The sequence below is a fragment of the Leucoraja erinacea genome, chromosome 25 (assembly GCF_028641065.1).
Source record: "Leucoraja erinacea ecotype New England chromosome 25, Leri_hhj_1, whole genome shotgun sequence".
NCBI lineage: Eukaryota > Metazoa > Chordata > Chondrichthyes > Rajiformes > Rajidae > Leucoraja > Leucoraja erinaceus.
The window spans coordinates 22,247,709-22,266,123 of NC_073401.1; the positions used below are offsets into that span (position 1 = coordinate 22,247,709).

At 41.2% G+C, this 18,415-nt stretch overlaps 2 protein-coding genes across 3 annotated transcripts in view; both read right to left on the reverse strand.

Annotated features, from left to right (window-relative positions):
- Positions 1 to 5,743: 5,743 nt before the first annotated feature.
- LOC129709059 (transcription factor HES-5-like) lies at positions 5,744 to 7,379 on the reverse strand. The gene is made up of 3 exons (XM_055655159.1): positions 7,225 to 7,379; positions 6,950 to 7,130; positions 5,744 to 6,762 (listed from the first exon to the last, which is right to left on the reverse strand). Exons 1-3 carry the CDS (start codon positions 7,297 to 7,299, stop codon positions 6,509 to 6,511), a joined length of 510 nt encoding a protein of 169 aa, XP_055511134.1. The 5' UTR covers positions 7,300 to 7,379; the 3' UTR covers positions 5,744 to 6,508.
- Positions 7,380 to 12,304: 4,925 nt separating this feature from the next.
- LOC129709060 (C-type lectin domain family 10 member A-like) overlaps positions 12,305 to 18,415 on the reverse strand; it is a 29,283-nt gene continuing 23,172 nt past the window's right edge. For both annotated transcript variants that reach the window (XM_055655160.1, XM_055655161.1), the window contains 3 exons: positions 15,458 to 15,603; positions 14,238 to 14,350; positions 12,305 to 12,901 (listed from right to left, as the gene is read on the reverse strand). In XM_055655160.1, coding sequence (XP_055511135.1) covers positions 12,769 to 12,901; positions 14,238 to 14,350; positions 15,458 to 15,603 — 392 coding nt within the window. In that variant the 3' untranslated portion in view covers positions 12,305 to 12,768. The remainder of the gene's footprint in view (positions 12,902 to 14,237; positions 14,351 to 15,457; positions 15,604 to 18,415) is intronic.

Below are 18,415 nucleotides of genomic sequence, written 5' to 3' on the forward strand. Positions count from 1 at the left end.
CACATATATACACATATACATATATACATATATTCACATACACACATACTCAAAAAACAACAGTGCAATAATTATAATAATAATAACTAGACTATGTGGGACCCGTTGGGTTGGTCCCCCAACGCAATATCCCACCTCTCCATCAATTCCAATATTGGTGGCCAATAGGGGGCGCTTTATGTAGCTCTAGTATGGGTGTTGTGGGCTGAAAGCAAATAACTTTTATTTTTCATCGATGGGAAAAATCCTCTTGTCCTGCACAGCGGAGGGGGACTCTGTGGAAGATGGCCAAAAATCACAGCCTTAAGTGGCAGGTATTTTTTTCTAAAATCAATGTACAGAACAATAGGAAGTGGTCAAGATCAGACTTTTATTAATATAGATAATAATAATCGTTTATTGTAGTTCAGGGCTTATGACGTTGTAGGGTTGAATAGCCTGATGGCTGTAGGGAAGAAACTGTTCCTGAACATGAACGTTACAGTTCTCAGGCTCATGTACCTTCTTCCCGATGGCAGTGGTGAGATGAGTGTGTGGCCAGGATATGATCTTTGGCCAGGATGGTGCGGGTCTCTGTCGTTGTAGCAAACGGGTCCTTTACGTTTTTTTTGGTTAGACATTTCCCACTTCAAATCGAGAGCGCGTGACCGTAATCATTAAGAATATAATGAAGTCAATCAGGTAAAAGTCCGGAAATATATTTTAAGAAAGGACGTGGCGATATCTAAGGCGGGAGTTGTGTTGTACACCAGGAGACATCATGTTTTATTTGATATCACCATCACTTTCTCACGGCCCTGAATTGACGCCAACTCCACAAGTGCTTTTTCGGAGACAGTGTGAAAGTTTGAAGAATCTGTCAACTGCCGACAATGAGTTGAAGCAACGTGCTAAAGAACACAGAACGTGTCAGATTTCTCGCTTTAGAAAATGTTTGATCGGGGCCCGTGTTGTCTGGAGTTTTACAACTCATTTATTTCTCCCACCACGCGACAGATATTTTATGGACCAGCGCGTTACTTCGGTTATAGAGAAAGGATACTCTTGTTATAGACGCTAGATGCTGAAGTAACTCAGCGGGTCAGGCAGCATCTCAGGAGAAAATAATTAGGTGAAGTTTCAGGTCGAGACCCTTCAGACCAGTCTGAAGAAGGGTATTGGTACCTATCTTTTTCTCCAGAGATGCTGCCTGACCCGCTGTTACTCCAGCATTTTGTGTTTACCTTCGCTGTAAACCAATCTTGCGGTTCCTTCCTGTTAGTAATGCTCTCCAATGCTCTAGAGATAATAACAAATGATACCAAACATGCCGAAGTTGGAGATGATGGTTTCCTCAGCTTTGTGTATAATTCTGGACTGTTAACCGATTCTGAATGAATATCTTTAGCGTTATGGTGACCCCGGCGGTCCCATCGCGCACATGTGGACTTCTACCGTTATAAACAATAAGAAAATGTGAATATTGAACGAAAAACAGCACGATCGTACACCGTATCAAAAATGTCCTTAATTACACGTTGTTACCAATAAACACTTCAATATTTTTTTGCTCCGGAACATTTTTGTAGTTTAATTGCATTAGCTTCATCATAATGTGTCCTTGTCATAGTGCAGTAACTGTTTTGATGTGCTCGAGTCTTATGCTGTCGCTCAGCATACTCGCTGTATACATATAGCGAAATTCAGCTCTGGCTCTCAGCTCCAGTCTGAACATCGGGTCACCCCTTCCTGCGTAACGGCAGCAGCCAGTCTCTGGTCACGGTGAATCATTACCGCTGGGCTGCTGCCTGCAAGTCAAGTGAAGAGCATCGGGGCAGGGAAGGCGACTTTAAAATCACGTCAGATACAATATCTATTAGAGAATCTTGGAGTGTTATTATGCCCCTGTCTCACTTAGAAAACCTGAACGGAAACCTCTGGAGACTTTGGGCCCCACTCAAGGTTTCCGTGCGGTTCCCGGAGGTTGCAGGTGGTTGCCGGAGGTTGCAGGTAGTGGAAGCAGGTAGGGAGACTGACAAAAACCTCCGGGAACCGCACGAAACCTTGGGTGGGGCGCAAAGTCTCCAGAGGTTTCCGTTCAGGTTTCCTAAGTGGGACAGGGGCATTCTTGGTTCTTGGTTCTTGGTTTCTTGGTCCTCCAAAATATTCCAAATTGAATTTAGACTGGAGGTGGCATTACCCGCATCGCAGCGATAACTTTCTAAGCGTGAGGATTTTTTTCTCGCTGGGATTTTGTCAACCTCCGGGAGACTAGGGTGGGAGCGGGATGAGGGGCTGGGCTACAGGGAGGCAGGTGGGTCAAGTCGCTGATATAATGTTTGACTAAACTTTATGACGTATCTTAATTGTTAAATGGTTTCTAGCAGGGGCTATATTCTGAAATTAAGCACGTCGTTGAATTTCTAACGTAAAGCATAAAGTGCTGGAGGAATTTAACGGATCGTGTAGTCTGTGGTGGGAAATAGACGCGCTCGTTTCGGGTCGGGACCCTTCAAAGAGATGTGGAGGTGAGAACAATATATTAAGTGTTGGGCCGATACAGGGAGGGGGTAGGGTGATTTGCAGATGTGTGTAGATCTTTACAAAGGCTAGAGGTGAAAAAGGAGACACTAAGGTGTCAGATGAGGAAAGAGGAGGATGAATGAAATGTAGAGCTACAGGGAGGGATGTGAATGGAGGGAGGTGGGAGGTGGATCAAAGGTGGGATAAAAGGAAACATAGAACTAGGTGATGGAAGGAGCAGGGCGACTGGGATGGTGGGAAATGGTGGCAGAGATTAGTCCGCACCAGGGTGGGGGCCGCGTGGGTAAGATAGGGAGGGGGGGGGGGGGGGGGGAGATTAGAGAGTTCTAATCTTTAAGACTACCCAAGTATATGATGGATGATATAATATAATATGAGATGCTGTTGTTCCAGTTTGTGTGAGTTATAATGCGTCGTTACATTTAAACAATCATACACTCTGTCGGTTTTTCTCCAAAAATAATTAATGATTTTACTTGAAAGAGACAACTCGCTTACACGTTCGCATAGGAGAATATCTTCCTTGCCCAATTGATATTTTTACGGCAGAGATAGATAGATTCTTGATTAGCACGAGTGTCAGGGGTTATGGGGAGAAGGCAGGAGAATGGGGTTAGGAGGAAGAGATAGACCAGCCTAGATGGGCCGAATTGCCTAATTCTTCACCTATCCCCTATGACCTCACCTATTTATTATTTTAATGACTGTACCCATTGATATGTTATTAGATGAATCAAATCACGTTTATTATGAAATATATTGACAATATTACTTGTTCAAATATTCTCAATTACTGCATCTTAAATGTAGAACCATCAACTACAAGTAAATCAGACCAGTTTCTCAGCGACCCCAACTCATTCTAGTTAAAAGCATTCCAGCAATACGGTTTATTGTCCAAGTCAGGTCTCGGCCTCCGACCTGCATGTTTCAACGGCACGTGGACATTTCCAGTGCTTATCATTCATTTCTAAGGCATTAATTTTAACGAGACAACGATTGTCCTAATTCATAGACCCCCCCCCCCCCTCTTTCTCCCCTCCCGGTTCCCCAATGATGGACAAACTGATGTCAACATTTGTGGCAGATATCTGGCGAATGCATTTTTGTATCAATTCTCGGATTTATAACTCTGAATATTAACGGAGAAAGAGCAGCGGGGATATACTTGGGAATATTTCTATAGTTTGTGACTTGAGCGATTATGTCCCAAGTATCGGTTATTAGCCCAAAGCACTTTTTTTGGGATTCGTTTTCTTTGCTCTGCAAACCATTCTGAGGAGCACAGTGTTACTGGGCGGAGAGTTGCGTGGATTTAAATGTTGCCAACATAGGTGCATTGTTGTTGCACTGGACTCGATCTGAACTATACCCTCGCCCATGATGCGAAGTGTGAGAAGAATCGGATCTAAGAGCCACGAAGCGCTGGAACTTGCAGCAAAGGGGTTAAAATGAAACCTGCCAGGACAGATGCGACAACGGGTTAATGAAGCATTTAGATATCATTAGGAAGGAACAATTTTTTTTCTCGAAAGTACTGCGCATCAGTTCCCACGATCTGCTTGTTAGATCCTTTCAATTTCATTCCGACTGAATAGAGGCATTGAGGCGGCGCAGCTGTTAGAACCGACCTTCCCTAATCTTCGACGCGTGGGAAAGCAGACTCTACCAAACCCCATCACACGCCAGAAGTGGGCTATAAATAGGGACACACTCGCAGATTACATCTGCAACAGGGCACAAGGCCAGATGCGTGCATCGTCAGTATATCACGTAAAAAGTCAACAGTGGTCAATGACTTTCACTTATTCCCCGCTGCTGTTCGGTGCTCCCATTGCGTGGATCTCAGCAACGTTTCAAACATAAGGGATAGACTTACGTCAGGGTCGACACTTCGAAAACCGTCCATCGATTATTGATTGATTATTATTAATAACATATATCGATAGCCAAACTTTTGAGGACGTGATTGGACATTTAATTGTGCCCACGAGACAAATACTGGAATTAAACTTCTGGAAAACATGCTAAAACACGCAGATTCTGGAAACCTGAAATTAAATTTGAAAAGGCTTCTCCTTGATTAACTCAAAAACTCCATGTTGTTGATAATAATTTCTCTGACGATTGTTTCTAAGACCTCACCTATCACCAATGAAAATCTGACCAGCCTGTTGCCACTAGGCATGTCCATATATTCGTTTTGCCCATTCTAATCTTTAAGCACCTCCCACAAAAATATGGCAAATTGGCAAATTATTTCAAGCCCTTATTATATCTGTATACATCCCCTTTATTAACGAACCCCTGATGCAAGGATCGGCCACAAACACACTCTGAGCATTGCCATCTTTTGAGTCCATTCTACCTGTCACTTGTTACCCCATCCATCAGCTCTTCTGTTGGGAACTGATATTTTAACAGCTTCCGATTCCTTAGTAAACAACAAAACAAAGTGTTTATATGTTTTCTAGCTTTGCCTCTATGCGTGAGGTGTCTTTTATAATTTCTCACTATTTACATACTGGCAAAGGACTCTTATGCTCTCCTATCTTTAATCACATACGCTCTCTTTGGCAGATGTTTTCTGCTTCACCTCCCTGCTTCCCTCTGATATTCTATTTCTGTAGTAGGATATTTTTAAACTATGGAAAAATACAATCCATATTGTGTTTCGAATAAATACATCATAGATTTATCTCCCTTTAGTCCCACATAGGTGTCATTTTTAATAGTCCCCAGAGCGCACCTAATTTTGCTTAGAGAAATCACTTCACATGTGTCATATGCCTTTTTCATTTTCATCATATCCTTCAAGGATCTCTGGCTTTGGTTGAAGCCTCACTTGTTGGAATCGACTTAACCTGCACTGTAAAATCGTTCTCATTAAAGCTCACTTAATGGCCATTACAATTTTTCCCTGTTAATCATTGGATGCAGGGCCTTCACCTGATATGCCGACCAGCCATTTGCCTCCACAGATTCTGCTTAACCAGCTGACTTCTTCCAGCTGTTTGCTTTTACTTCAGATTGCAGCATTTCCCACCACATTGAAATTAGCCCCACTTTAAATTTAAATTGTACCAAAGTACAAATTGTACTTAATAGCACAGTTTCTTCATTGTTCTACTGTTTCTCCATTAGCAACCCGTACCCGGTCATAATGTCCAAATGTGTTGTGATGTTCACAGATAGATCATACATAGAAAAGGAATTGTGGATACAATTGTTTATTTGAAAATAAAATAAAAATCATAATTTTAACATGGAATTAAATTGTGGTACACAATATTTTATTTACAAACAAAAATAATAATATGACAATATACTTAGATCAGCATTGTTACAATGCAGTTAAATATAGAACTGAGAATAAGGCCACCTTCCGGTTTCACATTGCTGCAATGCAGATATTCATACATGAGATAGGTAACAATAAGTTGCAATATTATCCAGGAAATATTGGAAATGTATAACTCATTTCCACTTTGAAAATGAAATCCAGTAGTAGAATTCCCATCATTTCAAGAGTACTTAAAACATCCAATTAATTTATAGCGGAGTTTTGAAAAGCTCACTATATTGCAATTCACTGATACACTCGTGTATATCATGATATGTAAACATACATACAAACAACGAACATCCTTTAAAACGATGCAAATATTCCTCAACAAGAAGACTACCAGCAACACACCAGCGACATTCCTTTATAAAAGAACAACAGGCAGTTCTGCATATAACAATAGGCAGCACAACCACCGAGTCGACTGTCAGCTCAGGTATGATTTTCACCATCTACAATTACAGCGGAATATTTACATAATTTAAAATTAAATAAATCATATATTAAAAAAATGTCCATCTCCTTCAACGAAGAGTGGTCGATGTTATTTCTTCCATTGTAGAATACTGCTTACACCAGAGTACATCCCTGGCGCTTGATAAAACATCCTTCTGGCAAACATCTGCTGAAGTTAGAATTCTACCAGGGTCTCCAGAGCGCCGTGACTTTGGATTTAACTTCCTTTTTGGTGCCCGGTGGACACACAGAAGGATGCACGAGAGAAGAAATTGGCCTCGAGCCATTGGGCAGATCATAAGCTTTGTGCAAATACTTGACCAGTTTATTCTGAACGTCGATCTTGCTTTCCGGGGCGAAGGTAAAATGCTGTATCTCCTGCAGACAGCGTGTGTATCCTTCCTTAAAATTGTGAGTTAGACTCTTGTTGTAGGTCACTGTAGATGAGAAGAAATTGAACAATTTAGAGGGGCGTTTGCGAGAGAGAGAAAAAAAAACTGACAATGTGGCGCTATTTATCAAACAATAGGGTTTCTATTTAAAAACACAAATTTAATTTAAAGACGGAAAGTTTATCCATTTTATAGTATTCTTTCAACTATTAATTACAAAAAATACAAGTACCTGTAAACATGCGTTGACTATGAAGTTTCAGGTAATTCACAGTCATCTCCAAAATGTCAGCTTTTTCCATTTTCATGTTTGGCTCTCCGTTCTGAAACTCTTCCCCCAGCAAAGACTTGAGTTGCCCGATGCTGCTGTTTATACGATCTCGGCGTTTCTTCTCCACAATTGGCTTCATTAACTGGGGAAGTACAGGAAACATGAGTTTACACAGAACTCGAAAATTGGCTAAGAATGTTTGCACATTTATTTCATTTAAAGGCAAAGCGACTTACTTTGTATTTTTCCTTTCGTGTGGCTTTTTCCTCTGGATGTTGTTTTGGGATAGCGCCAGGCATTCTAGGAGCCATAGGTTTGGAGGTTGATACCGCGAACACGGTGTGACTCGCCTCGTTCGGAGCGATTGTGCTGGGAGAAGCGAGACCTGCCCCTCTATTTATACCGCTCTCTGCCCACAAGACAGCGTGTGCCTGTTTTTCGTGATGTTTCCCACACTCGCCAGCCAATCATTACTGTCAGGGTGACAACAGCAGAAGCTTTTCTTTCTAAATGCTGAATTAAGGGCCGTTTTTAAGCTTTTGTCTGTGATCGTCTCTGAGGACCATCTGGACGGCACGCATGACACAGTAAGTCAGAGGAAATTACTTTTATCTGAGGTTACAAGACCCTGGGAAAGACTCCCCCGTCATTGTTGAACAGGGAGTTCTATGACAGAAAGTATGCATGTCACTACACCGCTGGTTCATTCTAAAATAATCTCTCCACTTTAACTTTGAAGAATAAGACCTATGTAATCACAGATGTTTATCTGTGGACGAGTGTCTACTTTCGACATACGGACTCATAATGTGAAACGCTCATTTCGAATGATCGATCTGTGTAAGATTATATTTCTTCTCAACAAGTGACATTTCAGGTGTATTCAAACAAGTGCGTTTTCGAATTAAATAAAAGCTTATTTCTACCCCCCCCCCCAACTGAGAGAAAAGACTTAAAATAGTGCTTCCCAAAGTGCATTCAATGACCAAGTTTGTCTTGCTATTAATTAATACGTCAATTAATAATTTATTATCAACGCATCTAATTATTTATCTTTCTTAACTGCAACCTGTTCAAAATGAACGACAGGGCTCGTTAACCTGGTTGTTAACTAACTGATCTTGCGGCTGCATTACTGGTCAGCGACCTGAGTTCCAATCCGAAGCAGCCAAGGGAATTATATTCAACTATTAAAGTAAATCTGGAACCTTAAAGGGAGGCTAGCATTAGTAACAGTGATGCTGCTGGATTGTCAATGACAACACATCGGATTCAAATTGGCCCTCGTTACCTATGGATTACATGTGACTCCGGACCCATCAATGTGCTTCGAATGACTACTCTGTTCAGGGGCAAGCTGGGAAGGGCAGTGCATGGAGTTTGGAGGACCAAGACACCAAGAACCTTGCCAGCGACATCCTCGTCAATCCATTAATAAATACACACTTCAGAAGGAAACACGTTTGCTTTCTAAAATAAATAAAACGGAACAAACATGGGTTCTGCGAGACTAGATCAATCCCAGCAATCCCCTTCAGGCATTTTATTTTTTGCTGTTGTGTTCACTATTTAGATGAAAATAAATGGATTGTTGTCGTACATTTGCGCTGCTTGATCTGAAGCATATCATTGTGTATGTTTCAGATACTAAATGTCAGGACGGGATCAGCTAAGTGTATTTACTTACGGGTTAAAACTTGACCACTGCGACCCAAACTAAAGCTGAGGATAACGCCCTCATGCACCAGTAAGACAATTTTGTGTCTCGCTATAAATCCACCTGTCCGATGGCACATGCCCGCTGCAAATTGACTGGGGATTCGACAGATTCATAATAAGGAAATAATCAAAATAACAAGGCGGAAATTTGTTCGCGCTGACATCCAGCAAAGGGACAGCAATAAAGTATCCAGCATAACAACGCCCCAAACTTCGCACAGCCGATATTTCCGCATCATTATATCGAAGATGCAGTTTGCAGTTACATGTGCAACGTTGACATCAAAAAGACAAATACGCACATGCAAATTATCACCGTTAGAATATTTTTTTAATGTTTGCTTATTCAGTGGGAAACATTCAGTTGAAATTAATCTCCTCCTGTATATTCTTTAATGAATGTGCGTATTTTTGTGAGTAAAAATGTGCTTGTGTGTTTATTTGGGTTCGTTCGTGTATGCATGTGGGTGAGAGAACGAGAGATCCCAATGATCTAAGCAAACGTGGGAAAGTTTTTTACTCTGCGGTATAGCATTTTGTCAATGTTCCGGATCCGTTTCACCAAATGTTCTGTATCTAGTGTTCGAATAAATTACCCGAGCCAAGTCTCCGCGAAAAACACCAGCTGCATGCGCTCCCTTTGTGTCTTCACACGTGGGAAAGATACAAAGCTAGCTATCTCAGCGCCGCCCATAATATCAGGGATCGGATCAATGCACCGAGCGCCAAACCTGCTCTTTCAGCTGCACGGCATTTGTTGTGTGCGGAAGTCAATAGCCAACATCACCGTTTCACCTGTATTAAGGCTAGCGTTTATTTTAATATATTCACGCATCGACAACACAATTTCTCAATGCTATAGGTTACATTCTCACACCACGATCACTACTTCAGTGCATGTATATTGGAGCTGTCTATTATTTCCGTATCACGTTTCCCCCTTAGGTTTGTGGGTTAAACAAATAGATGAGATTGTTGTGATAATCCGGCGCAACTCGGAGTGGTGAGGAAATTGATACTCAGCGAGACAGCTGCTAAATACAGCAGGTGAAACACTCAAAACATTTTAGAAGGAGATTAAACAAAGATTAAGAGAAAGAGTAACAGATTTCTTTTTGGCAGAACCAGTTTTCCCGCTGGCACATAATGTTTACAGATAATAAAAACACAAAAATGGCCGGGAAAATAATCCTGGTTTCACGTCTTGGATATATCGACAAAACTGTGTCTAGAAGCAGCGTGCACCGGCCCGAGGAATTCCAAATGTCAGGATTAGCAGAGTTTACATTCTGCAGTGAATAAATAAGTGGAAAACTGGATAGACACGTCACTTTGTATAATTATATAATACTTGTAAAAGTGGCAGTGTGATAGATATATAGCGACAGTTTTATGGTCACTACTAGAACATCTGTATCTAAACACAAACGGGCGTCAATAACACGTTTTGAGCATGATTTCCGAATAGATCAAAGGAATCGGGGTCGCATGCGCCGGTTGGTGCAGATTGATGTAGGTTATGTCGCGGATCAGACTGGTGACATCCACTAAACTGCATTTTCTTCTGGATACGTGGACAGCTTGAAATGAACCACCGTTGCACCACCAGCACATGCTTTCTGAGGTTATGCGTGATTCTCATCTCACATTGGGTAACACCACCGCTCTCTGTTTATTTACTGGTACCCCACGTTGCGAGAAGTATCTAGTCTCACTTTCAGCGAGCTGCCTATGATATGAAATTGCTGTTCAACGGAAATAATCAACCACAAAACTAGTTCAGATTATAAAGAATTAATAAAGGCTACAAAGGTCTGAATTGGGGTCCCGACCCGAAACGTCACCTATCAATTTTCTCCACAGAGTGACCCGCTGAGTTACTCCAGCAATTTGTGTTTAATTCAGATTATAAAGCCTTTTGTCAAGTGATGCCCATGCAGGTGGTATGTGGACTGCGATTAGGCAGAATTAATGAGTTCAGATTCAGATTCAGATTCAGATTCAACTTTAATTGTCATTGTCAGTGTACAGTACAGAGACAACGAAATGCATTAGACAACTAGACCAAGGGGGACTCGTTGGGTCCCGTCCCCTCAACGCACGTTTGGGGGGGGGGGGGGGGGGGGGCGGCCTTCGGCGTCACACACACTAACCACTCTCCACACACATACACTACCACCCCCCCCCTGATATTATACTAATATTATTCATTCGCTCCTTTTACCCCAACCCCGTCCTATCCACTCACGCATAACCCTCAACTGCACAGGCGCGGCTAGAGAGTGGGGGGTGGTAATTGAGTGGTGGTGGGCAGAGATTGAAGGGTGGGCGGTGTCATGGGTCGATAGTTGGGTCGATCACCCATGCCCCCTGCTGCTAGTAGTGCAGAAATGTTGCCGACAAGGGGGGCTTATGATTGGCTCGAGGAGGGGGCAGTGGCGTGGTCTACTCTGATTAAAAAAAATGCCCTGAAGATTGGTGTTGGGCGCCCTTTCGTTGAGAGAACCTCAGCATTGGACCGTGTCGCGAACGGTGCCAGGTAATCTTGAACACAAACATCCTGCGGCGTGCTCTGCTGTGTACTCGGGATTTGCGCGTGTGCTCGGGGATAGTCGGGGATACGTGAACCTTATTTAGTAGTGTCATAAATTACTGAGTGAATCAAAACTGTTATCCGACTCCAGTGATTTATCGAACACAACAGTCAGTTTACTAACATTCTACTTCTCCGTCTTGGTGTATTTATTTTTCTTTTTTTTAACTTGTTCATTGAAACTCTCAATCTTCCGGCCTACAATTAATATTTGTAATACTGGGCGCCTTTTCTTTCAAGTTGTTCTTAGCCTTAACGTTTGTTAGGCTCAGAGGGTTTAAGCTTCTCATAGAACCATTGTTCTTCATTGAAACATAACTTTGCTGACATTTATGAGCTAGGTCATTCAATGGCTCCAATTGCTGAGTTACCATTGTACCATTCAATTAATTTTTCCAGTCTACTTAACACATCTCTGCGCTCATGACTCTGAAGAGTCAATAGAGGCATAGAAAAGTTCAGAACATAAATAGTTTGTTTGGCCCAAAGAGTTCACATGGAACATTCATTTACACTTATCCTAGATTAATCCCATCTGAAGAAGAGTCGCGTGCCAAAACGTCATATTTCCATGTTGTTGCTGCCTGACCCGCTGAGTTACTCCAGACCTTTGTGTCTTTTTCTGTCAACCAACATCAGTAGTTCCTTGTTTATCCAATCATCGTTCTATTCTCCCCACATTCTCATCAACTCCCACCATTACTCAGTTACACATTAGTTACGCAATTTACAGTGGCCGATTAATCCAACAACACGCATGTCTTTAGAATGTGGGAGGAAGATGTGGCACATTGGAGGAAATCTAGTCATTCTCAGGAACAGCATGCAAACTCTGCACAGACAGCACCTGAGATGAGGCATAAACTCTGACCTCTGGCAGGTAGTGGCTTGACTCGCTGTGCCATGTGAATTTATTTAAATTAGGCCCATCAAATTATCAAATTAAAGAGACTTTTCAATGGAAATTCTGAGAAAATCATAGAATGTTCAAAAAGATAAATGATCGATGTGAGACTTTGATAAAGAATTTCCTTTATTAGATATAAGATTTATTATAATCAAATACTCAGTAATACCTTGAAATTTGTCACAAAAATACTGTCCAATGATTTTCTCACGAATTATGCTATAATTTGAATGCACATTTAATGATAAAAAAGAAAATATATGTAAGTCCGTGGTGTAATTGTTGCCCTCATGACACATCATTAATAATGAGTATTAACATCATATTATGCAAAATATAATTTAAGGAAAGGATGCATGGGAATTTTCAAGGTGATCTTTGCAGGGTGCGTGTATGGAGCACGTTGGTTTGACCAAATGCTCTGTGGAGCATATAATGTAAACGGTGATAATTAGATTAATAAGCATATTATTAAGAATCAGACATTTTACGTTTTGTATTCAGTTTGTTTTGTAAAGTCCTTTGCTTGCTCATGTTCATAAATGTTCTCTTAGTATTACATCAGCCAGGGAGTTTTTGACAAATATATTTATACTGCATGGTGCAAGCATTATCATTCCACAGACCACCAGCAACAAGGTGTGCGCAGTGTTCACCATCCTGAAAATTGTCTGGTTGTCCAGGTTTCCAGAATCTAAATAGAAAAATAAATTGTTGAACAAAGGACAGGTATAATCTTCAATGTGGAAGCAAGCATGGTTCAACATTATCTTACATGGAACTACTATAAATGGCTGCAAGAAACTCTTACCAGAGTAATGATGATAAAAACTTTCCTTATTTGGGGTTGGATCTCAAAGGAAGCAGTCTGAGTTTTCCTGGAAAACTTCATGCCACCCAATTCCAAATGTTGCCAATAATTTGGGATCAAAGGTTTCACACATGATGGGCCACCATTTTGACATTCAAGTGCTATTCCTGACTCACCAAACAGCACCTGGGTAGAAACTGGGTTCAGTAAACTGATTGCAGTATTTACAGTGGACTTTAGCATTTGTTTCAAATGTTTGTATTTACTTGAGCTGTTCCACCTAGGTTCTGTAAGGAGTATGTGGGGACTTTCCAGGCAGTATGGTACATTATAAGTACTACTTTGTGTTTAGATACTTTGTGGTAATCTGAAGCCTGTGCATGCCATCAATGAAAGCCAGTGATTTACACAGTCTCCTGTTGGGCAACTTCCCTCTTAGTTCTTTTGCTCGGTGGTAGCTCTACATGCATTCCCAGCATAATTACTTGCGCTTGTACAGGTTATACTGACTGGCAATCTAGAGGACGAGAGGAATGACCTGGAGTCCACGAGTTCAATAAATCATCATAGCTTTTAATCTTTAGAAGAAGAAACTTTGGTCTTTCCATTTCGTAAATCCAGGTCTACAACTGGTATTATCAAGCAAGTTGTTTAGTTGTATCAAACCATTGAGTCGGTGAAGCATTAAACTGATAATTTCTGTGCTCCAAATTTAAAAGAACACATAACTTGCCTCTCAATCTACGTTTCAAAATATCTATCAGTATTAGAGATCTGTAATTAAAAGACCCCATCAATAGTTTCAAAACAGTAATCTTTAAACGAAGAATTCCTGGCGTAAACTTATTTGGTCTTTCCATTTCGTAAATCCAGGTCCACAATTGGACTATCATATCAAGCAAGTGCTTCGTTTAGTTTATGAAAAAGATCACCTCTCATTTTTCCAAACCCCAAAGAATACAGATTCAATCTGTTCAGCAGGGAATCAAGTTGGTGGAGGCATACAAACCATTGAGTCAGTGACGCATTAAACTGATAATTTCTGTGCTCCAAAACTAATTGTGCTGCAAAAGATTTACTCGTAGAACGCCATCAATTTTCCACCCAGAAACTGCACATGGTTGAATTTACTCGTAGAACGCCACCAATTTTCCACACAGAAACCCACAACCCGATGAAAAGCACAATGTTCTGTTGTTGACACAATGTGTTTCCTTACTTCGGTGTGCTTGAGTAACTTGTACCATCTTCCCAATGCCAGTCACCTTCTTTGACTGAGTCAGTGAGTCCAATCCAGTAAAGGTTGGAACCTAATCGATCCGCAATGAATTTCTGTGGTGCAAGTACATTATTATAGTTACAATTATGAAACAAATAACTGATAATAAATGACAATAAACAAGTGTTAGGAATGTCTTGGCTTAGCATTAGCTGCTCATTATACACCATACTCGAAAGAGATTTCCATTGACCTAACCATTCAATTAAATAACAATCACAGCAACACAAATATAAGAAGATTTTCTGTGCTTCTTTTAATAATGCAAGAGAGATGATTGTTTCAACACGAGCTTAAGGGGATCTCAGAAATTTCATTGTACCTAGTGTATTATTTTCTCTCTTTCTCTCAAAGTCCACTTTACTAACTTGGTTCCGTGCTTATGCTGCTTAAACCCCTGCTGTAGAATAAACACGGTAGTTAACTCAAAGACAAGACGGTCTCTCTTCCATTGATCTTGGTTCCATGATCACTCATTTTTTCATGAGTGAGAGTCTTTCAGTGTATGGGTACATACCAGTTATCTGCATATTGTGACGTTGTTGAAAGCTACTTTTAGAGTCTATGTGGGGTTTGTTGCAACATGTAAGGTAACTGTAATATTACCTTTGGAGGAAGCAAGTATTGCAAGAGATCTTATAATGGGGATAATGAATCCGAAGCTCCAAGAAGATGAATCGACAGATTAATATGTTGCAAATAAAGGAGGATAAAGATAACTGCCATATTTATTATACAGCAGATTATTAAATATTTTCTTGAATCTCCCTCACCTGCATCCACCTATCATTCACCAGAATTTAGCCTGTACCCACCTCTCATCCAGCCTTCTCCCCACTACTACAATCAGGAAATGTCCCAACTTGAAATGTCGCCTATCTATGTTCTGCAGGCATGTTGCCTGATCCACTCAGCATGTTTTATGACTTAATAATTACATTTGGATACTCAAGATATTTATTCACCTTTCTTATTTCTTTAACTGAAGAAAGAGAATAAATAAGATAATTACACCATCAAAAAATTAGAAGGCCTGCAAATATTTTCCAAGATCACATTCAAACTATTAGGTGAACTACTTAGGTGAAATATGTGAACATTTGCACAGAGGTTTTGTCACATTGTATAGAAAAAAGCATAAAGCTAAATAAATGTCATACCTGTTCTGCCTCGTTGTGAATCACCATGAGGTATGATTGTGTTAATTGGCATTCTCTCTTTGCATTTGGAAAGGTGTCCGCGATCAATGAAAAAAGATAGCACTTGTCACCGTATAACATAAAATGTTCTGGGCAGTGATTCCTGTCTATAAAACCGACCATTACATGCGTTAATATCACTATTCAGTGTCATAGCATCATAGGGTGATACAGCGTGGAAATAGACTCTTCGGCCCAACCTGCCCACACCAGCCAACATATCCCAGCTACACTAGTCCCACCTGCCTGCGTTTGGTCCATATCCCTCCAAACCTGTCCTTTCCATGTACCTGTCTAACTGTTTCTGAAACATTGGGATATTCCCATCCTCAACTACCTCCTCTGGCAGTTTGGTCCATATACCCACAACCTTTGTGTGAAAAAGTTACTCCTCAGATTCCTATTAAATCTTTTCTCCTTCACCTTGAAACAATATCCTCTGGTCCTCGATTGACCTACTCTGGGCAAGAGTGTGCATCTACCCAATCTATTCCTCTCATGATTTTATATACTAAAGTGTACTTTATAGTCCATTGATTTTCAAGTAGCTTACAACATTTTCACTTTCTTGAAATGTATCCTTAAACCCCTGTCCCATGGTATGAGTTTATTCCGACAGTTCTCCCGAGTTTGCCCTGATTCGAAATCGGAGATTTACGGTAATGGCCACTCATCGGTACTCCGGGTTCTCGTGGGCATTTTTCATCATGTTGAAAAATCTTCACGAGTCTTCCCGTGCTTACCTGCCTTCAGCGAGTCTTCCCGAGTGCCTGTCGCTCGCGCTAAGAGACGTCCCCGAGCTCCGACGTACCCGCTACGTAATTCTCCGTGCTTACCACGAGTTTGATTTTTTTTTAACTCGGGAGAGCTCTTGGAATGAACTCGCACCGTGGGACAGGGCTATTACTTCATATGCAATTTTATTTCCACAACTTCCCTCCCTATTGTATTTTTCAATCTGAAGCGATATGCATCATTAGAAACTGGGGCATCTCTTCTGTGGGATGTATCCATTAAAGGTATGCATTTAAAATTACATTTCCAGGTATCTGTCAAAAGTGACCTCTAAACCAATAGCTAATCCCAAAAGCAGGACATCTCCAGTTTGGAAAGCTATGCTGAAAGACTTCTGGAAAAATGAATCAGTGAGTTTATAGCTGAGAGATAGCCAAGATAAATGAATACCATTAATATTGACCATATCAATAATCTAGTTGTTTTTTCCATTAACATTGAATACATGCATGTATTTCAGCATACTGCCAATTTCATGAATAAATGTACTACATAGTTTTTGTTAATGATGTGGATATAATTCACCCATCATCTCTTCCATTGTAAACCAGAACCAAATGTACTATGGTTGCGCGGCACAGTGGCACAGCTGGGTTCAATGCTGACCATGGCTGCTCTCTGTATGGAGTTGTATCTTCTCCCTGTGACCACGTGGGTTTTTTCTGGTTGCTCCCACACTCCAAAGACATACAGGCTTGTAGGTTAATTGAGTTTGGTAATATTGTAAATTGTCTCTAGTGAGTATGGTAGTGTTTGTGTACGGGGTGATCACTGGTCAGCGCGGACTCGGTGGGCCGAAGGGCCTGTTTCCGTGCTGCATCTCTAAAGTATTTAAAAACTCATTCTGTGGTATGCAGACTGATCTTTAATTATGCCCTGCCATTTTACAGCCAAAATGTCAATAGAGCATTTAGAGGAACAGCCAAAGAAGGTTCGCTCAGAAGTTACTGTCAGTTGCAAGTCACTCATGCTCGTGGCTGTACCTTGATTTCCAAAGTCAGATCATTCCAAATAAGGAGATCCTATAGGAGTTTAAGAAGAAACTGCAGTTGTTGGAAAATCGAAGGTACACAAAAAAGCTGGAGAAACTCAGCGGGTGCAGCAGCATCTATGGAGCAAAGGAAATAGGCAACGTTTCGGGCCGAAACCCTTCTTCAGGTCCTATAGGTGGTTGGGCCGTGATGGACATTGGTGTGGTGCTACCTGCCATCATGTGGATTGTGGTTGGATGAAGTGATGCCACTGTGAGGGTGGGCAAGGCACTGTGTGATGCCTGTTCTGGTGGAGAAAGTTGGAGTGAAGGGTTTAGTTTCAAGGTAAGGGACTGCCCATTTAAAAATAGATTTTCTCCTCCCAGATGGTTGAGAGATTCTGGAATCCTATAACCTAGATGGGTGTGGAGAATGAGTCACTACCTTGATTCAAGTTTGAAGTAAGCATTTTATTTAACTGCAGGGGAGATTGGGGATTAGGGGAACAGGTAAGAAAGGAGTGTTGTAGCAAAGATCAGATCAACTGTTATCTTTTACATTGTGGACAAATATCCAGCTGAATTACTTCCACTATTATTTCTTATTTCTCCCCTTTGTTCCACTTTGAGCACCACAGGAGATTGTACACCCACCCAATAGAGTAGGTGCATTGGTTCAAAATCTCATCTAAATGATAGTCGCATGGCTCCTTCAGGAATGCACTGGAATATCAGCCTGGAATTTTGTGCTCAAGTGGCTGGAAACATAGAAACATAGAAAATAGGTGCAGGAGTAGGCCATTCGGCCCTTCGAGCCTGCACCGCCATTCAATAAGATCATGGCTGATCATCCAACTCAGTATCCTGTACCTGCCTTCTTTCCATACCCCCTGATCCCTTTACCCACAGGGGCCACATCTAACTCCCTCTTAAATATAGCCAATGAACTGGCCTCAACAACCCTCTGTGGCAGAGAATTCCAGAGATTCACCACTCACTGTGTGAAAAATGTTTTTCTCATCTCGGTCCTAAAGGATCTCCCCTTTATCCTTAAACTGTGACCCCTTGTCCTGGACTTCCCCAACATCGGGAACAATCTTCCTGCATCTAGCCTGTCCAACCCCTTAAGAATTTTGTAAGTTTCTATAAGATCC

Coding starts and splice junctions, on each gene's coding strand:
- LOC129709059 (XM_055655159.1), bottom strand. CDS start 7,299: ATGGCTCCTAGAATGCCTGGCGCTATCCCAAAACAACATCCAGAGGAA. Junction 7,131..7,224: donor CACGAAAGGAAAAATACAAA/GTAAGTCGCTTT, acceptor GTACTTCCCCAG/TTAATGAAGCCAATTGTGGA. Junction 6,763..6,949: donor TAGTCAACGCATGTTTACAG/GTACTTGTATTT, acceptor TCTCATCTACAG/TGACCTACAACAAGAGTCTA.